The 26739-nt window shown below is 39.1% G+C and overlaps 1 protein-coding gene and 1 long non-coding RNA gene across 5 annotated transcripts in view; both read left to right on the top strand.

Moving 5' to 3' along the window:
* The first annotated feature begins 855 nt into the window (after positions 1-855).
* Positions 856-1698, top strand: LOC129031296 (uncharacterized). The gene is made up of 3 exons (XR_008501002.1): positions 856-1038; positions 1350-1394; positions 1531-1698. It is a non-coding gene; the product is annotated as an uncharacterized LOC129031296 (long non-coding RNA).
* Positions 1699-17943: 16245 nt separating this feature from the next.
* Positions 17944-26739, top strand: part of LANCL1 (LanC like glutathione S-transferase 1) — a 49275-nt gene continuing 40479 nt past the window's right edge. The window contains exons 1-3 of one of the 4 annotated variants that reach the window (XM_063647920.1): positions 17944-18087; positions 19124-19220; positions 23444-23561. In XM_063647920.1, coding sequence (XP_063503990.1) covers positions 18068-18087; positions 19124-19220; positions 23444-23561 — 235 coding nt within the window. In that variant the 5' untranslated portion in view covers positions 17944-18067. Of the gene's footprint in view, positions 18088-18764; positions 18916-19123; positions 19221-23443; positions 23562-26739 lie in introns of those variants that run through there. The other 3 variants (XM_054477396.2, XM_054477395.2, XM_054477398.2) reach the window with 3 other exon arrangements.

The raw sequence follows: 26739 nt of genomic DNA, 5'->3' as shown, positions 1-26739 counted from the left end.
TGTAGCTTCAATCAAATCTCAGTATGCAGTGCATACTTCAGTGAAGTATAAGACAAAAGGAGCTCACTACAAAAAGGAGAGAGCTTGTACACACAATTAAAATAACAAATAATTTTGTTATTTTAGCCCTAGCCCCAGCCATGATCCTGCTGTATTTTTTTTACTATTTTTTGCATTCATTTATTGAAATGATATTTGAAGCTGAAAGTGCTCACACAGGTTAGGTGTTTGCCTTTGCATCTCCTACATAAATCTTGACAATAGGGCCGTTTAGGGTCTATGTAGAGAAATCTTGCTAGCCAGCAACATCTAGTTTATTTACAACTTTGATTGCTGTTATCTTCCCCTTGGTACGAGTTATAAGACTTCTGACAAGTTCTGTAAAACTTCGAAGTAGCTCTTATTAGGTCTCTATACACACCACACATAAGCACCCTCCCATTGGATGTCACAGTCCTTGCAGAATCCCTTCACCTAAAGTCTATAAAGTGTTAATTCTTTAAAAAATATGTTTTCATTTATGCGATGATGTTTTTGAAGATGTCAAAACCATTTTATAGTTAGAAAATAAAGGAAACACATTTCAGAATGAAATTATACAAACCCATTTTTTTCTTATGAAATTAACATTGTCACAGCTTACATGTTTTCTTTAAATGTTCTAATGACTGCATGATAGCAGCAGATGCCAAGCTACCTTCACTTCTTGAAGACTAGAAGTAAAGCCTACCTCGCTACTCTGTTGCTATGGCTTGGGTTTAGATTAGGTTTAATTCTGGTTTTCAAGGTGCTTGTAATCTAATAGTCTATTGGTAGTTCAGCATTCAGCATTATGACACCATGATGGATGTCCCTGAAATAGTCTGTGTACCAGTTTACAACTTCAGACAGCTTTATTAACCCATCTGTTCACTCATACGAATGAAATAATTCCTCTACAAACTACAAATAACTATCACCCCAAATGACAGTGCTGTAAATGAGATGTTCAACTTGGAGTATTTGCTTGCCCCTAGGGAAACATTACTGCCAGGAAAGGTAAAACCAACAGCAGACTGAAAAAAAACAACTTCCTTTGTTTGCCAAATGAAACTTACAACTGACATAAATAGGCAAGACAAATAGCCAACCATTAGGTGACTGAAAGGTGTCAGTAATGGCCAAAAATATCCCTTTACCTATCTATCCTGGGTAGATCCCCAAAATCCATTATTGTCATTGGATTTCCTTGATTAAATAGTGCCACTTCCTGTAGAATATATGTAAATATATATACTTAATACATCCATGGGAAGACTAAAACCTTGTGACTAACAATTGCATCTAATTGAATTGTTCATCTCACTCAGAAGCACTGAGCACCTGACTTGGAGGAAGATGATGCAGAAAGGATGGTGAGTGGGACCAAAGAAAAATTTTATTACTTTATAACTTGCTTTGGAACACCCAGGCTGTGTTCTTACAGAAATCTTCTGCTAACTCCCCTCAATTCTCATCCAATGAACTCATCATTTATTCTCCTATTTGTAGCCAGTATTTGAACATTATCTCAGAGAAGCAAGTGATGAAAGATGAGCTGAGAACCCAACGGAAGACTTCTTAACCTTGAACCCACAGAAAGGAGTCCAGGGAGAGAATTCAAAGGATCCATAAACTTGAATTGAAAAGAAAAATTCCATCATTTATTTTCACTAACATGTAACTGAAATTTAGTTTTCTTTTTTTTTAATTTATTTATTTATTTATTTATTTATTATTATTATTATTATTATACTTTAGGTTTTATGGTACATGTGTGCAATGTGCAGGTAAGTTACATATGTATACATGTGCCATGCTGGTGCGCTGCACCCACTAACTCGTCATCTAGCATTAGGTATATCTCCCAATGCTATCCCTCCCCCTCCCCCCACCCCACAACAGTCCCCGAAGTGTGATGTTCCCCTTCCTGTGTCCATGTGTTCTCATTGTTCAATTCCCACCTATGAGTGAGAATATGCGGTGTTTGGTTTTTTGTTCTTGTGATAGTTTACTGAGAATGATGATTTCCAATTTCATCCATGTCCCTACAAAGGACATGAACTCATCATTTTTTATGGCTGCATAGTATTCCATGGTGTATATGTGCCACATTTTAGTTTTCTGTTCGAATATAAATGCAGGCACCAAAACATGGTATTATTAGCAGAACCTGTGACTTTATCACAGATAGAACTTATAGATACTTTTGTTTATTATTACAGTTGTTGCAGATGTCTTGAAAATCTGTATGTCAGTATTTTGAATTTATTATTATTAGCCCAGCCACTAGATTCTGTTTATAATTTGTAAATAATAAGTATACACATTAGTATATCACAATTTTTTAAGTTATTTGTGTAACTGTATTTCAATGTGATATGTTTTCTTTGAATCCTTTGTATTTTATATTGTTTGTTAAAACAGTACTCCAAGAGGGGTTGATAGGCTTCACTAGACAGCCAAAGTAGTCAAGACACAAAAAAAGTTTCAAGAACCCCTGCAATATAAACTTCTTTTCTCATTTTAGTTATTAATAATTCAATTTTTGTGCACTCTTACTACATATCCTGAGTATATAACCTTTCTCAAAGAACTTACAGATTCTAAAATTCATAAAAGCAAGATAGGCAAAAAACAAAGTATCTTCTAAATTCTGTGCTACCATTCGCCCTCTAGGCTTCATGGTGAAATAAAGAAGGCAGACACTATCTACATATGCTTCATTCTAAAGAACACATTAAAAGTTATTTTCTGCAGATGATCAAACTTCAATGATAGTAAAAGTAGTAAATGCTTTTACTTGCATTTCTTAAGAAAGAAAAATTATCCAGTACCTATTCACAGTAGCTGTCATATTTCTGACTTCTGTAGAGACTTGCTAGAGGATGATAGCAATTAACTTAACATTTTGGAACCGCTACTTTCATATGTACATAAAGCAGAAAGTTTTGGGTCATTAAACTATGTAACTATGTCTAAAGGTTTTCCAGCCATCAAATGCTGCTATATCTTATAACTTATTTTGAGATTTCCAAATGATGAATGTTATATAATCATAAAATGGTATTGCACAGAAAAAGAATTCTGGAGGGATAGTGAAGTCTAACTCTTGTCTATTCATATATTGGTAGGCCACAATCTAAATTCATAGCAGTCAACTTTGTCGGCTTCTGCCCAGCCACCAGGTTCCTGGTTATCTAGCAACTCCCTTACAATAGTGTTGGTTGTTGTCAGTGGCTCATAAGCACTCTCACAAGCTTTATTGCTACCACCCTTAAATCTCCACTGAATTCCCTGCTAAGTTAAGAAACAAGAACTGAGAGAGTAGAATGATATGACTATTCCTCAGGTTAACAGAATGAAGGGAAGGCCTATGTTCCAGCTGTCATAGGACCCCCTCCCCTAACCTAGCAGAAGATTCCTCTTAGGAGACAGGTATCTGAAACTCACCAGGGCTGACAGATCTGTTCAAGGTGATCCCACATTTCTTAGGGGGCAAGAGGTAGAAACTTGGTGCCATAATAGTGGAGGTGAGATGGTAACTTCCTATTGCCACAGGACACTCAGAACACCAGGAAAAACCAAACATGTCCAGGTGCGGTGGCTCACGCCTCTAATCCCAGCACTTTGGGAGTCCGAGGCGGGTGGATCGCGAGGTCAGGAGATAGAGACCATCCTGGCTAACATGGTGAAACCCCATCTCTACTAAAAATACAACAAATTAGCTGGGCATGGTGGCACGCGCCTGTAGTCCCAGCTACTTGGGAGGCTGAGACAGGAGAATCGCTTGAACCGGGAGGTGGAAGTTGCAGTGAGCCAAGATCGCACCACTGCATTCCAGCCTGGCAGCAGAGCAAGACTCCATCTCAAAAAAAAAAAAAAAAAACACACACAGATACCAAATACATGCTTTTACAACCAGAACATTTCAAAATATTCCTGCAGGAACTCAACACAGGCAGTAATTACATCATCCTAAGAAACAAAACAAAAACGAAACTCTTACAGCCAATTAAACTCATTCAAGTCAATTATTCCAATAATTCCTGCCAATACACAATTCAAACCTTCACTTCAAAAGAGTTTCTTTACAAACCTACTAATTGCCTCCAGAAATTAGCATCCTGGAAGCATTATAAAGTGTCCTAGTCTGGAACATCATAGTCCTCAAGGGGATTTTCCAACTTTGCCCCTAGAACATTCTATATTTTATAGATGAGAGATCCTAGGGACCACAGAGTTTTAAGGGTCTTCTCTGAGACAAGAGGCTTCTGAAGCAGAAACAGAACTAGACTCCCAACCTAGGATTCTGTAGATAATATTATCTTACACACAAAAAGCATAAACTGAGATTTTCAAGAATTACAATAACAGACCAGCAGTTTCATTGTGTACATGTGTATCATGGGGCTCATATTTTAGATCCCAGTTTGATGGTACAAAAAATGAATTGATTCATTTCCCAAGAAATCCACCTTTTGTTACTTATAGTCCTGGCTCACCAATGAATTAAGACAGCCTCTCTTTTATTTCCACTTTGGATATATCCTATTACCATTAACTAGACCAATAAATGTCCTTCACTGTCCCCCCACAAACTTCCACAAGTATTTTGCACTCCTCTCTTTATAGGTGCAATGCACTTTACAACGAGAAGAGGAGCTCAAGGATAAATTCAGATGTTGTTAATATGGATCATTTTAAAAATTTTGGTTCTGCAGCCAAATCACTTGGTACATATTTATGGATTTATTAAGTAATATTCATGTACTAGATGCAAGATTATTTCAGACAACCTAGGAAGGTCACATAAGCCTATATAGAGAAACCTCCCATGGCTATGCAGAAGAGGAAAAAAGGGATTGTGCACAATTATAGTCTCTATTAGAGACAATTTGTAGGTCAGAGGTAAGCCTGTAAGCATATATATCTCCCCATAATTTTCCAGAATATTACTACTAGCAATAGGCTCTAGCTCTACAAGAACGTTTTTCTAAATGGTATTCCTGAGTGGTTACAGAGAAAGCTGAGAGTAGTTGAATCACTCTCCAACTGAAGCAAGGCTATGTATAAAGTGAAATATGTTTACTTCTTTCTTCATCCTTCCTTCCTTCTTCCTTCCATCCTTTCTTCCTTTCTTCCTGCCTGCCTGCTTTCCTTCCTTCCTTTTTTTTTTTTTTTTTTTTTTTTTGAGACAGAGTCTCGCTCTGTCGCCCAGGCTGGAGTGCAGTGGCAGGATCTCGGCTCACTGCAAGCTCCACCTCCTGGGTTCACGCCATTCTCCTGCCTCAGCCTCCCAAGTAGCTGGGACTACAGGCGCCCACCACGACGCCCGGCTAATTTTTTGTATTTTCAGCAGAGATGGGGTTTCACCATGTTAGCCAGGATGGTCTCGATCTCCTGACCTCATGATCTGCCCGCCTTGGCCTCCCCCTTCCTTCCTTTTTTATTTTATTCTTATAATAGTATGGAAGAAAGCAAGTATGATTGAAGTCCCACAGCTCGTTTGTAGCTCTGTCTCCCCATTTTATCATTTTTTTGGTTTAAACCAAATTTTCTTCTTTTAATGCTCCTTAAATAGTATTTATTTACTTGTTCCTGTGACCTCCAAATTAGAAGTGTCAGAGTGCTAGCAGGTGTATGTGCCAGGGAAGAAAACTTTCCTTCGTACTTACATATAAAACTAGACCAGCTCTGTTTCTGGGTCACTCTATTAGAGTAAGGTCAATGTGCAAGGAAGAAAATATTCATTCCTGGGATGTGCCAGTGAATGAACCAGCACCAGCATGCATCCACCTATGTGACACCCAACAGAAGATTTGCTCTGTCCTCTGAAATGCTCTGTAGCCAGAAATTCAAAGCAAGGTCAGCAGCAGTTAAATACCTCACCCACCAAGTCAGACTGACCCTAGGTACAAAGAGTATCCATTAGGAGATAGGAAAGAAGATCCTTTTCTCTTTAAATTCTGCAATATATATTCTTCAGTACTGAAAGGTAAATTAAACTCGAGATTTCCTTTTTCAGGGCTGTTTGCACTGATCCAGGCCTTAAAGATAAGCTTTCCCATCATCTATAAGTTTGCAGTGCAGGTAGACCAAATAGTTTTTCAAATGTTAAAATAAGCAATTTTCTTGCTAAGCTCTCCAACGAATAAATTTTCATAATTCTTAATAATCTATTGTACCTCTAATTTCCAAGATTTGTATAAAAGTAAGAATTAAAAGAATATTCATGAGTTTGAATCTGAAGCCCACTGAGACTTCTAGTTTTGCTAGAAAAATCTCAGTAAACTTACTTAGGATTTTTTTTTTTACTTTTTTTACTGTATAATATAAAAAATTAACCTCTTTAGCATTTTTCTGGCTATGAAATACAATTATAAATCAAAAAGTAGAAGGAATGAAGGAATGAGGAAGAGGAGATAGGCATAACTGTAAACATAGTTTTTTAACCCACAATTCCCAAAGAAAAACATTACTTTCCCAAGAGAGATCTTTCAGTTATTGTCCAAAAGATAGGTGGAATTTGGACAGTCACTGATAAATCCATTGTTTATTTCTGCTCACGATGTGCGCTCTTAATCTCTGAAGGCAATGGTACCTATATACACAAAACAATCACTATCACAGCAGGTGCAGCAAAAGTAGATAGAGGAAACAGGCAGCATGTTAATAAGGAGACAGTTGGAAAACTACAATCTGTCAAACCTGGAAAAGAAATGTGGTCATGAACAAATTCAGGCAGAGTTTTCACTGTATGGGTCTGAATGATAATCACGGGCCCAGTCATATGTTGTCACACTTCCTCGCTTTTCAAATGAAAACTATGACTTTGGAGATGTTGTAATAGAACTTTGCATTGACAACTGACTCTTCTTCCCTCTAAACCAGAGGAGGTGAGTTCTTTCCACCACCACAAAAGGGAATATTATACACATGATCTAACAAAAAGTATGATTCGGTTCTGATTTTTTCTCTTCTTTTTTTTTCTTCTAACCTTGAAGAATATATGATTTCTGCAGTTTAAAAAAAAAAAAAAAAAAAAAAAAGGATAATGCAAGCGAGCCAAAGAAAAAGGTGGTAGAGCAAATCAGTTTTTTAATAAAGAAAGGAAAAGGCCATTTCAACGCAGATTCAATTCGTCTCAAATCCAGAGGTTTCTCACAGGTCCCCAGCACAGACCTGTAAGTTGTACTGAGAGAGGTTTAGATGCCCTTTTTTTAAAAGAACTAGGACACATCCCCATGGTCCATGACACGGGCAAGAAAACTGATTTAGTGGCCTAATTCCATTCTCAAAATTTGAAACTCTAGTATTGTGTTGGTGCCTTCTGGGCATTTTCCTGACATTTCACTGATGCTAAACTGTTCTCCATTTGGCTTTTTACAAATTGATATGTACGGCTGGGAGCACAAACATGTGCAAAGGTAAATTTACTATCCGAACACTTGAATGAGAAAAGCCAAACTGTGGGGAAAAGAATTCTAAAAAATAAGAAATCAGATTTAGCTTTAAAAAAAAAAAAAAAAGCATCACAATGTTCTAAACAACTCCTAAAATAAACTTAAACATAAGGACATCAAGTCATCGGAAGAATACCAATGTCAAGTCGTGGCTTGGAGGAAGATCTGTGTAATTTCCACCAAAGTCCTCACCCTTCATTCCTTAATATGCACAACTGATGCTTTTCTATCTTATGTAAAGTGTTTTGCAAATGCAAGCTTATACAAGCCCACTGTGTGTTCCAACGCACAAGACAGCCGCCTAAGCCACTTCTTTTACAAATTATGGAGCTGCCACAAACCTCAGGTGGCTCATATTGAATCTGTTGTATATCAAGATCCATCTATCATTTGTACTAGCGAGATGTAAGACAACAGAGAGCAAGTCCTCCAACTGAATATCTAAATGACTGAGGTCAGAGGGCAGAGAGAAGTGACAGTAAGCCAACAGGGAAGAAGCGGGGTGGGGTGAGCACTCCAGCTGAAGCCACATGAAAAGACAAAAGAGTGACATGTTGTTCAATAGGTCCTTCTGAGAAAGTTAAGAATAGCTTATTTAAGGAAATGAGAATGTAGATTAAGAATATTCTTGAGTTATACTTCATTTCCAAAAAATGTAACTAGGAATAAACAAAGACATGCTTCAATGTATATTTTTCTGTGTGTAGACAGCACAATTCATTTACAGAGTAAGAATTCAAAGCAAGCAAAAAATAAATAAATAAAAGCCATGGGTCCTGTTTTTAGGCTTGGTTCCTGGAAACAAACTCAAGGTAGGAATTGGCATGTAAGAGGTTATGGTGGAGTGCCCTCTGGAATAAGAGCTGGGAAAAGCCAGAGTGTGAGGAAGGCATATTGAGCAAAGGAGAAGTTGACCTACAATGCATTTGAAAAGAGTTGGCCGGGCGCAGTGGCTCACGCCTGTAATCCTGGCCCTTTGGGAGGGCAAGGCGGGCAGATCACCTGAGGTCAAGAGTTCAAGACCAGCCTGACCAACATGGAGAAACCCCGTCTCTACTGGAAATACAAAATTAGCTGGGTGTGGTGGCGCATGCCTGTAATCCCAGCTACTTAGGAGGCTGAGGCAGGAGAATCGCTTGAACCCAGGAGGTGGAGGTTGCAGTAAGCCGAGATCACACCATTGCACTCCAGCCTGGACAACAGGAGTGAAACTCCATCTCAAAAAAAGAAAAGAGGCTTCAGCCCATCCTATGGGCAGCTCTGGATATAAAATGTAAGATGATAGATAATATAAGGACATAAGATGGTCCTAGATTGAAGCAAGGGTGTTGGGCACGTGTACTTCTGTGAGTGACCAGTCATTAGATGCTCTTCAAAGACATTTAAGAGAACGAAAAGACAAGCTGAAGCCAAGGAGAAAACATCGACAAATGTTTTCACATATATCTCATAAATGACTTATATATAAAGATCTCTCAAAGCTATTATGAATAATATTAAGTAAACAAACATCCCAATTTAAAAGTTGGGAATGGAGGGAGGGACTAAGGACTTGAACAAACACATTACCATATATGTGTATATATATATATATATATAGATATATAGAGAGATATATATATATATATAGGGTGTGTGTGTGTGTGTGTGTGTGTGTGTGTGTGTGTGTGTGTATGTGTGTATATATATATTTGGCTGGCAAATAAGCATTAAAAAATGTAAGAGCATTAGTAATTAGGGACATGAAAGTTAAAATCACAATGTGATACTACTACAAATCCACCAGAATGCTAAAATTAGAAGGACAGAATATACCAAATATTGACAAGTAAGTATGTGGAGGAACTAGTAATCTCATAAACTGCTAGTGGGAATGTGAAATGGTAAAATCATTTTGGGAAACAAATTATTAGTTTCTTAAAGTACATTTAAAATACTGTCCAGCCATTACACTCCTAGATATCTACACAAGAGAAATGAAAGACTATATCCATACAAAGTATGAACATGTTACTTGTAGCTTTATTTGTAATAGCCAATGGCTGGATACAACTCAACCATTCATCAACAGATGAATGGATAAATACACCTTGATAAGCAAATTCATACAATGGAATAAAACTGACAAATAGAAAGAAATTGACTATTAATACCTGCAATATAGATAAATCTAAAAATAATTATACTGAGTGAAAAAAGTCAGAATTACATACTATAAAATTCTATTTATTCAAAATTCTAGAAAATGCAGAAATTCTTTATTGACAGACAGCAGATCAGTGATCGTCCATGTGATGGTCCATGGCTAGGAAACAGAGATTGTCAGTGAAAAACAGGAAGGAGGAATTATAAATGGTATGAGGGAATTTGGGGGTGATAAATAATGATCATTATCTCAATTTTGGTGATGATTTATGGGTATATACCTAAGTCAAAACTTATCAAATGGTATACTTTAGATACTGTTTACTTATGTCCATTATGTCTCATAAGATCTATTTTTATTTATTTATTCTTTTTTTTTTTTTTGAGATGCAGTCTCGCTCTGTCTTCCAGGCTGGAGTGCCGTGGCAACATCTCGGCTCACTGCAAGCTCTGCCTCCCGGGTTCACGTCATTCTCCTGCCTCAGCCTCCCGAGTAGTTGGGACTACAGGCGCCTGCCACCATGCCTGGCTAATTTTTGTTTGTATTTTTAGTAGAGACAGGGTTTCACCATGTTAGCCAGGATGGTCTCAATCTCCTGACCTCGTGATCTGCCCATCTCGGCCTCCCAAAGTGCTGGGATTACAGGCGTGAGCCACCACGCCTGGCCAAGATCTATTTTTAAAAACTGTTACTGAAACACTAGGGGTTCTAGATTCTGCTGCATGCCACGCAGAAAACCAATCACTGAGACAATCAGTATTGCCAGGGAAGAAGGCTTCGATCAGGTGCCAAGGAGATGGGAAATCAGTCTGAAGTCTATCTCCTACACCTACTAAAATTAGGGGAGTTTATAGCAGGAAAGAAATGTAATCATATATGAGAATACAGAATTTAGGGAGGGGTAAGGAAGAGCAGTTCATCAACAGAAAGCAGGTAGTCAGTTAGGTAGTCATGATAGGTGAGTGTTCTGGCATCTCATCATCCAGATGTGGTGATCTGGTAAGTTACAGTCCCTTGATACTATCTGGGAGGACTGATGGTTGGTTTCCTGAGAAAGGAACTCAGATAAGACAAATGTAAATGTCTCAAGTTTTAAAACCAGGAGGGTCAATTTCCATGTTTATTCAAAAGAAATCATAAACATCTGTTCTATGGGACAATTGGCCAGTTTCAAAATCATTCCATGGCTCTCTATTGTTTTTAGGATAAAGTGTAAGCTCCTTGTCATGTCTTATAAGAAGTTCCAAGACCACTGTCTCTCTGCAACCTCTTTTCTTTCTGGGCCTTGACCCCTCTCTGTGCTCCAGCTGGGCTCCTGGCATTTATGTGAAAGTGCTGTGACTTTGCCTGACTCATCTTTGCACAGGTTGACCCTTCCATCTTGGATGTTCCCCTGGATCATCTTCACTTGGCTTATTGCTATGCTTCCTTCCAAACTCAACTCAGATGTCACCTTCCATGAAACCTCCCTGACTGCCTCAGGTCAGGTAAGCTGACTCTCCCACCATGAGTTCTCATGGTTTCCTCAGTATCTTAAAGCATAACATTTATGCACATTGTAGCCATTTGTTTGCATATTCAGTTTCTTATTTGTGAGATATTTTAGTTCAGAAGCCACTCCTCAAACCTAGAACATAATACGCGCTCCATAGACACTTTGCAACACCTATCTGAAGAATAAGTAAATGGATCAATGAATGAGCAAAAGAACCAACAAATAAATCAGAAAATATAATTCAGAGACATTTTAGAGGCCCAATCCTGACATATCCAGGTAAGGCCAACCTTGTGAATAAACAAGATACATGGAAACAGATACGATGTGATTTTTGCAGACAGATGTATAAGGTTTGTCTGGCAACATATATAGCTATGCCAGTTTATTTGAACTGTGTTCTTAAATATTCAGAGTGAGGGAAATACAGACTTGGTGCAGAGAGAGTAAATTAGGAATTTATAATGGAGAGTGGGAGTTACGAGAGGACCCATACAGTCAAGGCAGCATATGAGAGCCCTGATGTCCAACAGGGAGAAAAGGGGAAGGAAATGCTGGTGGCTGGAGCTACCTGGGCAGAAGGAGGAGGACAGTAGATGGTTAAGCATATTGGCTCTCAAGTCAGAAGGTCTGGGGTCACCACTCACGTGATAGTGACCTTGGAACAGTGAGGTAACTATGTAAGTCTCTGTTTCCTCACATGTAAGAGGGATGAGCAGTAGTATTACTCATGAGACTACTTTCCAAAGATGAAAAGAAATAGTTTGAGTAAAGTACCTATCCTACAGTAAAGTCTCGTAAACAGTAGATGCTGTTATTAGGAAGGGGATGTGGATTAACCTCCCCTTCTTGGCCTTTATGTGTTCCTACCAACACCACTAATTGCTCTGGAAGGTTTATGAGTCTTTACGCACAGAGCGATGGCATGCCTCCTGGTACCTTCAGTGTTACTTTGCCTACCCCTGGCTTAAAGGTATAAATCTTTATTAAAGAACTTAGGCCCCAAGATAAAAGGGTATAAAATTGAATTATTCCACCTGAAGAAGATCAAATTAAACTTTTATAACTTAAAAAGACTTATCTTGACTAGTTGTTCTTTATTCTGCCCAAAATATGTTTCAGTTTCTGGTTGATCAATATTTAGTCTAGATCTAAGAAAAAAACTCCTGGAAACATGAGGGCATTAAGAACCCTAATTGACTGCCAAAAGAAGTTATGAATGCTCTTTCTCTGAAAGTATCTAGGTGAAATAACCACCTATAAGTACACATTGGGTTAGGCTGCAGTGAAAAGATACTTCTTTTTTTCTTTTTAAACATTAGGAAATACTTTAGGAACTATGATGTAACAAATGTAAATCGATGGGCATGATAACTCACAGAATTTCAGTCTGTTAACCTTTAGAACCATGGCTTTTGTATTCAGAATTGTGCGCTCTCTCTCTCTCTCTCTCTCACCAGCATATGTCAAACTCTAGTCTATAGTCTGCAAAAGAATCACATTAAGATTAAGATTCAGGCCAGGAGCAGTGGCTCACATCTGTAATTCCAGTACTTTGGGAAACTGAGGCGGGCGGATCACTTGGCCAGGCGGATCAGCCTGGGGAACATGGTGAAACCCTGTGTCTACTAAAAATACAAAAAATTAGCCAGGTGTGGTGGCACGCATCTGTAATCCCAGCTACTCAGGGGGCTGTGGTGGGAGAATTGCTGGAACCTGAGAGTGAGCTGAGTGAGCCGAGATCGCACCATTGCACTGCAGCCTGGGAGACAGAGCGAGACTCCATCTCAAAAGAAAAAAAAAAAGGATTCAACGTAGTCTGCAAGAGTTTCATATGAAGATTTTTAAAATGCAGATTCAACCCAAACCTCCTGAGGTCTGGGAATCTCTGTTTTAAACAAGCTCCTGATACAATATATGAGAATTACTGCTTCCGAACTTGGAGTTACCCAGGGAAAAAAATTTTATATAACTCCTTGAATGCCAAGTCCTGTCCCTCAGGAGGCAGGAAACTAGTCCTGAGAATGTCATCCTCCATTTCTCAGCCAGTTCCAAAAACAGTCCTGGGCCCAGGCTTTGAGGCTCAGCCCAGGTGTTATGATGATGTATAAGAAGCCAGTTAAAGAAGCCAGCTCCTCTCTGCAGCTGCAGCCCTGGCTGTTGCCATAGCCACTGGCTGACCAGTAGCATGGTCAGTTCAAGATGATCCCACAAGGCAATCACAGGATGAACCAGCTGGATTCTTGAAGTGTCCTTCTAGGTCTGTAAATTCCACTGCTAAATTCCTATTGCCCTGAAGTAGCAGCTTCTCCACTTCTTATGAACTACATTCTACTTACAGTTACTCACCTATACACCTGCACTCAAGGCAAATAGAAAGGAAAAATGAAGCACAAATAACGCGGCTTCTAGGCAAGTTGGAAAATGTTAAGGTTTCTCTTTCAAATGACTGAAGAGCACCTGCTGTGTGGCAATTCCAAATCTTAAAAGAAGGACTGCAAAGGCCTGAGTATCTCTCTGTCGGCTACTCTCCCCTGCCAGGGTGTACAACTATCAGATATGCCAAAAGAACACATCAGAATGGGACAATGCAGAGCTTTGGTAATATATCATCTTTCCATGGCTGAGTTTTGTGTGGTTGGATGGGATGGAAGCAAAAATAATCCACTTGATTAACAATTCATCGTCCTGAGAAGACCCCTCCAGTAGGGGATACTTTCCATCCTTCCCATCATTATGAAATTCAATCACATAGAGAAATGGGGACCTGCATAAATTTAACAATGCAATATAGACACATATTTTCAACAACAAAAGGGGAAGTCTCCTTTTCTTTTTGCTCGTTAAAGACACTAACACTGCTTGATAAAGAGCCCATCACAAGTGTTAGGTGGAGAAAGGAAAAAGCTTAAATGTTTGTACATCTTTTACCAACTTTCTGTACTCACAATCTTTTTTAATCTCCCAAGGAAACCCCAGCACACCTGTGTTCCATATAATAGCAGCTCTCACCCAGCAGGTACATTGAGAGAAAGGAATCTGTCAGCACACTAGTAAAATCCTGACAAGGCAGGGAGGAAAGGCTGCCAGTACCATAAGAAATACTGTCTCCAGGAAATTAAAAGTGTTCCATAGTGCGCTTGGTGTACATCTGTTTATGTTCTTGTTTCCTCCACTGGCAATTGCTCCTGTCAATCCATGAATTCTGTACTATGAACGAAACAGAAAATTGCTTCAATAGTACACAGTCCCAGCTGGGTGTTAAACCAGCAGTGTGGTGATATTAGACTCAAGCTTAGATACTCTTGCTTTACACTTCTTTGAGCTGAAAAGAAAATAAGCTAATCTCAACAACAAAAAAAGAGACAAGTGGTACTTAGGAGAAAAGTGAAAAAAGTAAAAACCAGTTGTTTGATTTTGTGTGTGTGTGTCTGTCTGTGTGGGTATATGTGTGTTTGACAGCAGGTGGGGAGTTTCTAGAAAAAATATAGGACATGGAGTCTCAAGATCTATCTTTTACCCCAAAGACCCACCAGCTAACAAGGATCAAGGGAATAGGTAGGAAGAAACAGAGAAGGCATGGTTGCTAGGAGGTTAGAGGCAAAAGGAACACCGCAGACACTAAAGCATGCTGCGCCTTTGCTGGCAGACAGGTGCTATCAGTTACTAAAACTGCCATTATGTATTGGAGGACATTAACTATCCACCAAAGTCAGTCTTCCCCTTCTTTCATTGTAGCTGAACACATAGCTGTTCAGCAGAGAACTTCATTTCACAGCCTCCCGGGCAGCTAGAGGTGGCCAAGCGACTAAATCCTCACCAGTGGAACACGAGGGAAGTGACAAATCCCACTTCCTGGTCTGTGCACTCCTCTGGGTGTGCCTGACCTTCTCACAAGCTGCAATACCGACACACCTATGACCAGCATGGACTTGCTGAGAGCATCACACACTGAGGGAGATGGGAACAGAGATGGAAGGAATCTGTGATCCTGAATGGCCACATGGAGCAAATCTAATCTGAACTAAGAAAAATACATTTCTATGTATTTTAGAGATTATGTTTTGAGGCCTTTTTGTAACTAACATAGTTTTCACCCTAATACACATTATAACATTTTGAAATTAAAGTCTGAGAATGGAACTAAAATGCCCTCAAATTATAGTTGTTTTCTCTGTTATCAATCGTCCCAGATTTCCAGAAGTATTCAGTTTTAGAGGCAATAATACAATGATTATTTCCTGAAAGTTCACACAAGACAGCTACATTGATTAAAAGAAGGAACATTACATTTTTTAAAAAATCATCCTAAATTTATCAAAAGTAGAATGATCCATAAAAAATTATAACTGTCAAATTTGTGTTAGCCACAAATGTGTTCAGCCACCATAGCCACAGGTGAAAGCATAGGTACTACTTGGGGCTAAAATTGTTGCCCCCCAAATTCATACGTTGAAGTCCTAACTCTCACTATCTCAGTATGTGGCTGCTGGAGAAGGGTCTTTGAAGAAAAGTAAGGTTAGCCAAGTCAGGCAGATCACTTGAGGTCAGGAGTTCGACACCAGCCTGGCCAACATGGTGAAACCCCATCTCTACCGAAAATACAAAAATTAGCTGGGCGTGGTGGTGCGTGCCTGTAATCTCAGCTACTCTGGAGGCTGAGGCAGGAGAATCGCTCGAACCAGAGAGTCAGAGGTTGCAGTAAGCCAAGATTGTGCCACTGCACTCCAGCCTGGCAACAGAGCGAGATTCCGTCCCAAAAAAAAAAAAAAAAAAAGAACGATAAGGTTCAATGAAGTCATAATCCACCATGATGGTGTTGTAAGAAGAGGAAATTAGGACACAGACAACACAGACTGAGGCACAACCATGTGAAGATAGGAGAAGACAGCATCTACAAGCCAACAAGACAGGCCTCAGATGGAATCAGTCCTGCCAACATCTTAATCCCAGACTTCTATCCTTCAGAACTGTGGGAAAATACATTTCTGTTGTTTCAGGCCACTTGCTATGGTTCTTTGTGTAGCCTGAGTAGATAAATACAAACAATAAATGTTAAATACTTTTCTTTTGTATCAGAACCAAGGAGGGATTCTCTGGGTTGGTTCTCTGACAAAAAGGAAGGAAGAGAAGGAAAGCAGGGAGGGAGGGAGGGAGGGAAGGGAGGGGGGAAGGGGGGAGGGAGGGAGGGAAATATTTCCAGCAATTAAAATCTTCGGGTTTTTTTTTTTTTTTTTTTTTTTTTTGAGACAGAGTCTTGCTCTGTCGCCCAGGCTAGAGTGCAGTGGCGTGATCTCGGCTCACTGCAAGCTCTGCCTCCTGGGTTCACGCCATTCTTCTGCCTCAGCCTCCCGAGTAGCTGGGACTACAGGCACCCGCCCCACCACGCCCGGCTAATTTTTTGTATTTTTAGTATAGATGGGGTTTCACCGAGTTAGCCAGGATGGTCTCGATCTCCTGACCTCGTGATCCGCCCACCTCGGCCTCCCAAAGTGCTGGGATTACAGGCATGAGCCACCACACCCGGCCAAAATCTTTGGGTGTTTACAAGTCACATGCTTTGACTATATTTAAATTCTAAATAATTCTACTTCCCTTCCCAAAGTAAGTTTAGACGCATGCCTCACATCATCTTCAGAAGTAAACTCCAGATAAAGACTTAAATATAAGAGGTAAAAAGCTAATAAAATAAAATGTGGGAAGACATTGCAGTCTATGAGCAGACAAAGACATTTTGAATATGAAGCTAAATCCTTAAATCACAGTGTCACAATTAGATAGGTTTAACTTCATCAAAATGAAAGATTGTGATTCAATAAAGGATATCCTAGAAAATGTGAACAAACTAAAGAAGTATCTACAATAACTAAAGTGAAAGGAGATTAATATATAGAATATACCCCACATACACGGGAAAAAAAGAAACAAAACTCTTTCAAATCAACAGGAAAACAATGCAATCACTAATAGAAAAATAAATAAAGGAATAGGTAAAGCCCAATTGTCTAACAGGTATATGAAGGAAAGTTCAACACCATTAGCCACAGAAAAACTAAAAGATTAAACATCAGTGAGATTCTACATTATTCATTAGAATGGCAAACATTAGAACACTAGATAATACCAAGTGTTGGAGAGGAGATGGAAATGACAGAAACAATTGATATGTTGGAGTGAATACTCTTGGAATGAACAATAGATACTGTTGGAGGGAATATAAACTAGCCCAGCGGTTTTGGAAAGCAATCTAACAACATTGGGGAAATTAAGTACAGAATCTCATATGATCCAGCAATTGACTGCTGGGTGTATGTCTCAGGGATGCTCACATAGATTCATAAAAGCACATGTTCCAAGAATATTATTTGTAGTATGGAAGTTAGAAACAATGTCCATCATTAGGGGAAAGGATTAGTAAAATAAGATAGAGGCGTACTATGAAAATATACAATTACCATCCTGCCTTGCTTTAACAACAGTAATATTTAATTGCTTAAAGACTGTGAGTGGAATAAATGGATAGCCTTTAACCTTTAAAGAAAATACAATTGATAAAATGTCTCTCCTTTTCCTTTTCTCTCTTGTGAGTTGCTCCTTCAAACACCCATCTTTTAAAACATGAGAGATATTCAGTTTAAGATTCACCATGGGCCTCGGCTAAATCTTCATGAATTTGTTGAGGTTAAGAAAGGAACTAAATTTCCTAAGAAAGCAACTATTTTAAAAGAGCAAACCTGGGTGTGGGGAGGGATTAGGAGTAGAGTTTGGGATGGCAGCCTCAGAAGGACAAACTTAGTCCAAGGTGGGAGGGAGTTGGGGTGGAGATTGAGCTTCTCCAGTTGGAGGTCTGGAGCTAGGACTCTTCATTGAAACCGAAGAGAAGGAAAAGGAGAGAGCGAGGCTGACTTTTTAACTGAACTCCAAAATTCTCTGAGCAATAGAATGGGCCTAATATGTACCAGGTGGGATTTAATTTTAAATGAAAGAAAAATGTTTCAGATAGCAGGGACTGTTAAAACATTGAAATTGAATGTTGTGGATCTCCTGCTTTGTTGGTTTTCAGTATTTTTTAGAGCTTTGTTATCCAGTATTATAGTCCAATTTAGGCTAAGGAGCAGAATAAATTTCCTAAGAGCTGTAATTTGTGTTTTCATGTGCTTTCCCCAAAGTATTATCAATTGCTATTTGGTAGCCTGTCCTTTGGGCATATTTTTGTTGTTGTTGTTAATGATGGTGGTGCTTTTTTTGTTTGTTTGTTTTAAGAAATGAAAGGAAAAGATTGGCAAGTCCCTGGAGAGACATTATCCCCCCACCCCCCGCCAAATTTTATCTATTGCGAACAGCAGAAATACCAGCATGTTCAGATCTAAAAGCAGTCTTTTTCTTCTCCAGATTAAAAAAAATCTGCTTCTTATGACTCTGGACTTAAATTTGACTTTTTAAAAATAAGAAAAACTAAAGAAGCATAGGAAATATTGGTCACATCTCCGCGTGATTCTAGGTCCTCACTTCTGCTACACAGTAATTAAAATACCCTGCGTTACCCTTTAGAAATTACACTCCTGTCTCTTTAACAAACTGTAAGAGAGAAGGGGGCGGGTCTCGGGAGCGGCGAAGGCTCTGATTGGTCCTCCTGTCAGGAACTGGGCGGTAAAAGAACCCCTTCTGTTATTGTCCGGGGCTGCGGGGTGAGAGGCCAGGTCCGAGAAGGGCTTCAGGACGCGGGAAGCGCCCTTGCTTCAAGTCGCGGGCGTGGGAACGGGGTTGCAAAACGGGTCCCCTTCATCCGGGTGGGTTAAGGGCCCTGACAGCTTTTTCGCGAAGGCGCCATGCCCTAGCAGTTGGGCCGCAGTGGGCCCGAGGTCCACTCGGACCGCCGAGACCGCTCGATGGCCCAGGAGCTGGAGGAAGGGGGATACCTGGGCGCCGGCCGCCGCCCTCGCAACTCGGCCGAGGCCCCTATCTCAACCTAGTTTCTCTTTTTCCCCTGTTCTGCAGGCTCGCTTCCGGCGTCATGGCTCAAAGGGCCTTCCCGAATCCTTATGCTGATTATAACAAATCCCTGGCCGAAGGCTACTTTGATGCTGCCGGGAGGGTGAGTTTGGGATATGTCTGCCTGCATCCCTGCCTCTCCCCACGGTGTTCGGAAAGGAGCTCATTTTTGCCTGAAAGAGTTGAGCATCCCCCTTTAAAAAAAAATACGATTCGACGATAAATATGTAAATTATTTAAAAATACATGTTAATATATACAAATTGAGCTCTAACATAATGTTGAATACGTCATTGTTAACATTAATTGAAATAAACTCAATTATTGATAGTATAAATTTTAAAAATTGGCAAATATGTACTTTACTATGTAATTGGTATTTTTTTAATGTATTTTGGTTTGCTTCTTAAAGAGAGGTGAAGAATCCTAACGGTATTCACATGTGCCGTGTTACTCCTTTGTGATTATACACAAGTGCATACACAAGTGCGGTCAGGGTAATGATGAGAGCAAACGGTGGTGTATGGCAAGGACATCTTTAAACTGTTAGTGCTTAGATAATTTGGGGACATAGGAAACCTGAAGTTCTTTGTACCGGTGTCACTCCACAGGGCGTATCCACAGCTGGAAAACAAAAAAAAGAAACTTGTAAATTAAACTAGTTAGCATGTCACAAATCACTGTGCAAAAGAGAACCTGGATGTAAAATACTAGGGGCCTGTGTTTTCTCATGCCTCTTTGGGTGAACATAATTGTTAAGAGGGAATACAGATATTTTTAAGAATACCTAGTTTTGGCTGGGTGCAGTGGCTCATACCATTAATCCCGACACTTTGGGAAATCAAGGCAGGAGGATTGCTTAAGGCCACGAGTTTGAGATCAGCCTGTGCAACATAGCAGGACCTTATCTCTACTAAAATTTTTAAAAAAATTAGCCAGGTGTGGTGGAAAGCTTGTAGTCCCAGCTACTTAGGCTGAGGCGGGAGAATTGCTGGAGCCTAGGAGATTCGAGGCTGTAGTGAGCTATGATTACACCACTGCACTCCAGCCTGGGTGACAGAGACCCTGTCTCTAAAAAATAAAAAAATAAAATTTAGTTTTGAAAATAAGTTGGAAACAAGGCACACACTTTACAAATTTTACTAGTTTATTTCTTTGAAACTTGTTAGCCATACAAAAGGCATTTTATGTGATATAATGGCCTTACAGATTTCATCCCTGTCAAATTAATCTGTGGATCTGATGGTGGTTTTTTCCTTAAAACACTTGTCACATTATAGATTAACTTGGGTCAGTAATGCAGGTAAGAGGAATCAAAGAGATGAAGAAGAGGTGTAGGGTAGAAGGCTACCAAAATGTATATGGAGTTTGAGTCAATCTAATTATTTTAAGACTAGTATTAAGCTGCCCAAACAAAGCTTTTTATAATTATCTTCAGGTCAGATGGATTCCCTTTGGCCATTTGGGCCTGCATTTTGTCTAGCTGTGCAGATTCTCAAGCTAAAGTATATGTCTTGTCTTGCGGGAGGAGGACTTGCTGCTTCATGCAGACTTGGCAAAGAGAACACTTGAGGATTGTCCTAGTGACAGAAACCTTCAATAAAATGTAGCTATTTAGACTGCCTATAAAGTAAATGCTTTTTATGAATTTAACTCTTTATTTATTTATTTTTATTTTTATTTTTTTAGACAGAGTCTCACCCTGAGCCCAGGCTGGAGTGCAGAGGCACAGTCTTGGCTCACTGCAACTTCTGCCTCCCAGGCCGAAGTGATTCTCATGCCCCAGCCTCCCGAGTAGCTGGGATTACAGGTGCACACCGCCGCACATGGCTAATTTTTTTTTTTTGTATTTTTAGTAGAGGCAGGGTTTCACCATGTTGGCCAGGCTGGTGTTGAACTCCTGACCTCAAGTGATCCACCCATCTCAGCCTCCCAAAGTGCCAGGATTACAGGTGTGAGCCACCATGCCTGGCCGAATTTAACCCTTTATTTCTAAGGGGAAAAATTCACGAATTTAAACCCTGACCCAAGAGTAATAATGTAATTTATTGCCTAACGTAGTTTTTGGACAGGTCCTAGAAAGGAAGTAGCATAGCAGTTCTAAAATTGTGTAATGTTGAACACAGAGGATCAAACCCTGGAGATCTGTCCTCCTTAATTTCTTAACACAAGATTTCAATAAGGAACTGGTCTGTTTTCTGGCATCTGTCAGAAAAAAATAGAAAAGAATAAAGGACTTTTAGAGACTTCAGATTATTGCTAGAATTTGAATAATTTGGTGGTCTACCACAAGCAATCGGTATTCTCACAGAGGTCACCTTTATGAAATGCAGAATGTGCCAAACAGAAAGTAACTTCCCTTCATGAGGCTGAGACATTCTCATTATTCTTGATCTCTTGAAGGCCAGGCAAGATGATAAATTATATATGATCTATATACAGTAGATGACGTGTTCTCAATATAGATGCACTCTTCTATCTAGCTGAGATTTATAAGCCTTTTGTATTAACATTGAGGTGTATTTTATCCTACTAAATGTGTTTTCAAGTCTGGTTGAAATCTTAACCTCTTTGCAGAAATCGTTAAATAATGGGAGTGTATCTGTCAAACAATGTCGTTTCTTCTAAAGAGTGTGAAATAAGGGATCATAGTGGTGCTTTAGATTAAATAATCCAGATGTGGTTGAAAGTCTGATTTGCCTTATCAAGGATGCTCCTCCGAAGTGAATCTTAATGTATCCTTAAACTATTGTTGTTGTTAATTCTGATACTGCCTTCTTGCTGTTTTCAGTGTTAAGATTTTATCTCATTTTAAAAAATGAGATTCTGATGTGAGTGGTTAGGTTTATTTCTACAATCCTTACATGGTAAAATAAAATGTTTATACCCTTGTAACTTTCCCCCACATTGTTCTGAAATTTTAATTACTTTGTGAAATTCAAGTCTTAGAATCACAGCAAGTTCTTAAAATTATTGAGGGAGACAATAAAGTGAGTTTTTTTGGGTGTTTGTTGTTGTTGTTGTTGTTTTTTGAGATGGAGTTTCGCTCTTGTTGCCCAGGCTGGAGTGCAGTGGCACGATCTCGGCTCACCACAACCTCCGCCTCCCGGGTTCAAGGGATTCTCCTGCCTCAGGCTCCCGAATAGCTGGGATTACAGGCGTGCACCACCATGCCTGACTAATTTTGTATTTTTAGTAGAGATGGGGGTTTCTCCATGTTGGTCAGACTGGTCTTGAACTCCTAACCTCAGGTTATCTGCCCACCTCGGCCTCCCACAGTGCTAGGATTACAAGCATTAGCCACTGTGCCCGGCCTACAGTGACTTTTTAAGACACTGATTCAGTGTGTGCAGAAGTTTAAAATTATTTTTCATTTGCCTTTAAGAAGAATAACGTAATGATTGTGTGAGCCTCACTGCACAGCATCTGTGGACCTTCATATGGTGGTCCTAACCCCACAGCCCCAGCCTTACTGTATTTTCAATCCATATCTAAACTATTACTTGCCTTAGACCCTTGATCTGCTAAAGAATTAGTAAAAATGTCAACATTTACATCCCTGAATGAGAAAGACTTGTGATACACTATCTCATTTAATCCCCAAAGTACCTTTTGAAATTGGCATGGCAGGTATTATTATCCTGACTTTATGGAGGTAATTGAAACATAAAGAAGTTATGAGTTGAACAAGATCAGCTAATAGCGGGTAAGGATATAGACAGGCTCATTCATTGAGAAACATTTGTGAAGCCTGTATTCTCTGCCAGACACTGTGGTGGACGTGGGTTTATGATGCTAAGTTTGATATTCTTTCTGTTCTGCTTGAGGCTCTTGATATACATGAATTTGTTTTGCTTTTCTTTGGCTACTTCATTTTTTTAAAATCATTTTTTTTAAATAAGAGCAATTAGATGTTTCTTTAGGGAATTTACCTTGCTGCAGCTTGAATACTAAAAATCCAGTAATTTGAAAGCAGCAAACATCTGATTTGTGCTTAATTTAATAAAAAGACTTTATTATAATATTGGTTTAAATAATAGGCAATTACTATTAGATGGAAAATTACTGTGAGCCAGTTTATCATTGGCAGTCTGTTTTAGTATTTAACTAAAAATTTTATGTAAAACATAAGTTACAACGGTATTTTATAAATTTTGTTAATGTGATATTGTTGTTGTTTAAGAATAGAAAATAAATTGTTTAGTCTCCCAGGTAGAAAAATATGTCCTAAGTGGAAAAGAAATACCTTCCTGTCTTTGGTAGCTTATAGTCCAGCAAGCTGGGTGACCCACATTAATTTGATATTTGTTTTCCTTTAATATCTAGCTGACTCCTGAGTTCTCACAACGCTTGACCAATAAGATTCGGGAGCTTCTTCAGCAAATGGAGAGAGGCCTGAAATCAGCAGACCCTCGGGATGGCACCGGTTACACTGGCTGGGCAGGTATGAAGTGCTGACTGTGAGCTGGCATAAGCATTGTGCTTAAGAGCCAGAGCATTTTTCCAAGAGCTGTCTGTCTGAATGGTGCACCCTTAAATGCTTCCTGCATCTGCATATGAGTAATTGCTTCTGGGAGAGTGCTGTGCCCTCAACCCAACCATGGTATCTTCTGGGTTTTTAATAGTGCCCTGAATTTAGGGCATGGTAAGCATATTCATGTAATTCATGCCCGACATTTGGATGGCTGCTATACTTGTGAGGAGAAAAATTGATTTTCAATATTACATAGTTAATTTGCAGATGTAATTTCAGTGGGAAGAATTGGGAAGGGTTCCAAAATACAATGCCTGAAGCAGAGGTAATGAGGATTGATCTCAGGAATAAAACATGTCCAGAAGCATGTTTTTAAAAGTTAACCCATAACAGGAGTCCATACAGAAACACAGGGTAAAGTATTACTTCCATGAACTAATCCTCCTGTATGGTCATTGCTGGTTGGTTTGCAATTGCTGCATTGCCAATCTCAATCATTGAGAGGTTGGAGGAGGTTTAGGAAGAAACAGTGCGTTGATTTCAAAAAAAGGTGAGAGAGAAAAATCAAAGAGGCCGGGTACAGTGGCTCACACTTGTAATCCCAGCACTTTGGGAGGCCGAGGCGGGTGGATCACAAGGTCAAGAGATCAAGACCATCCTGGCCAACACTGTGCAACCCCATCTCTACTAAAAATACAAAAATTAGCTGGGCATGGTGGCTCGTACCTGTAGTCCCAGCTACTCAGGAGGCTGAGGCAGGAGAATTGCTTGAACCCAGGACGCAGAGGTTGCAGTGAGCCAAGATTGGCACACTCCAGCCTGGGCAACAAAGCAAGACTCTGTCTCAAAAAAAAAAATCAAAGAAGAAAAGTTGAAGAACTGCAATTAATTTACCAAATGTAGAGAAACAAAAAGACAGCTGTGTAGTCTGGAAGAAAGCATAGCGTAGAGACTCAGTGTTTCCCATTCCCTTTAAAGAGTGGGCAAGGATGAATAAGCTTGCAATCCAGGGAATTTTAATTTGATTTTAAGGAGGGGAATTTGTCATAAAAATGGCCTCATAGCAGAGATTCTGATTCAGTAGATCTTGAGCAGAACCCAGGAATTTGCCTTTTATAATCGTCAATGGTCCTGATGCAGATGGTGATCTACGGACTGCAGTTTGAAAGCTTTCTGAGAGAAATTTATTAACAATAGCAATCTCTTAGTCTTCCTCTTTAGTACAAGTTGAGCATCCCAAATCTGAAAATCTGAAATCCAAAATGCTCCAAAATTTGAAGCTTTTTAAGCTCTGATGTGACACTCAAAGGGAATGTTCATTGAGCATTTAGGATTACCGATGTTCAGATTTGGGATACTCAACTGGTAAATATAAGCCAAATATTTCAGTATTTGAAATCCAAAACACTTGTCCCAAGGATTTCAGGTAAGGGGTACTCAACCAATAATGACACATGATTCTGTTTTTTTTTAACAAGGGTAGGGAAGACAGATTAAACCAGTAAAATTAAAATCTCAGGGACTTCTAAAGTCAATGTTTTGTAAAAATAAGACTGGACTAGATAATGTGGATCATTTTATTGTTTTATGATTTTTATGGATTGTAGAAGCTTAACACAAAGTTAAAATGAGAATGAAAGGAAAGGATTTTGTTTCAAGAAGGAAAGTATAACAGCTTCCATTTATTATCTGCTGTGTTCCGGGTGTGATGTGTTTGATAGATAATGTCATCAGTGAATGTTGAACATTACTATTTATTTAAAATTATCGTGGTTTGAACAAAACAGGACAAGCACAGCACACAGTTGTCTTTTGAGTTTTCCTCTTGATTGCCACATTGTACTAATATATAAGGCTCAAACTTACAGATCTTTTTCTAATATATATGGAGTTTCTATTATTTTGTTATTCTTGGCAAAAGAAAAAAAAAACTGAAACAGATCACTAGTTAATTCTAGCACTGATTACAAAAGAATGACTTAAACTTTTAAATTGGCCATTCAGATGTACTCATATTATTATTGTGAGGTACTTTGCTTTAGGAGGGGAAAAAAAGGGGATTGATTTCAAGTTTGAATTAAGTTTGACAATGTTGGGAAGAGTCATTAGTCAGGCCCTTATATTGCTAGGGCTAGTTGAGAAACCAAAAGTTAAAAACTTTGGAAATAGCAGAGAAATTTCACTCCAAAGTAAAATGCAAGTTTAATTTTTTTGGCTGTACAGGGTTTCTGGCTTCATCTTTGAATGCCAGTATCCTTCAACCTTTCATCCTCAAGTATCTATGATACTCATTGCTGGCTCCTGAAAGCAGCCTATATGGCAAGCATCTGAGGCAAATTGGCATACTAAGCAGTTTAGGATGTCCTTAGTGGCTGGTTGTTTTAGGATGTAACGTAAAATCTTCTAGATAAATTTGCTAATGGTTTTCAAGGCAAGGTTCCTAATGTCTCCTAATCGAACAGTGTTAAAAAGCCATTATTCCCACGTAAAATAGACTGCCTCCTCCAGTGTTTTGATAAGTAATATGCTACCTTGTGCCAGTGTTCAGACAGTCTAAATAACATAAAGCTCTGAGTTGTATAAGAAACTAAAACTGATTCAACCCCATAAAATCACAGTGTTAATACCTTCTCCTCCCATTATATTATAACTTTCCAAGTATCACTTATTCATAACTGCAATTTTATTATCAAGAAATGCATTCACAAACACAATAAAAATATTTGGTGTTGTATGTCAAAGCAATGTTTATATAATTATGTGTAGATTTTTATGTTACTTTGTGCCCCATGTTATCTTTCAAAAAGATGACACTCTTTAGGAAACACACATTATATTTCTTTAACTTTGTTCAGCATGAGAAAACTGCATGATTATTACAATTAGTTAGAACTTTAACATCTTATTTTGTTAAACGTCATTCTCCAGTATACGTATGGGCTGATAGCTAACACTGGTTAGATAGGATCAGGATTTGGGACAGGATTAGGTTCAGTTATCTATACCCCAAAAAAGAAAACAGAAGTATAGTGGTTTAAATAACTGCATTTTTGTCTCGTAAAAGAAGGCCAGAAAGAGTTGGTCAGTCCAGGCCTGATAGTGTAGCTTCAGGATGTTAATAGAACCCCAGCTCCTTTCTTTCTGCTCC

Source organism: Pongo pygmaeus, chromosome 11 (assembly GCF_028885625.2).
Source record: "Pongo pygmaeus isolate AG05252 chromosome 11, NHGRI_mPonPyg2-v2.0_pri, whole genome shotgun sequence".
NCBI classification, from domain to species: domain Eukaryota; kingdom Metazoa; phylum Chordata; class Mammalia; order Primates; family Hominidae; genus Pongo; species Pongo pygmaeus.
Note: the sequence above shows the minus strand (reverse complement) of the source record. Positions and strands in the feature narration are given on the sequence as shown.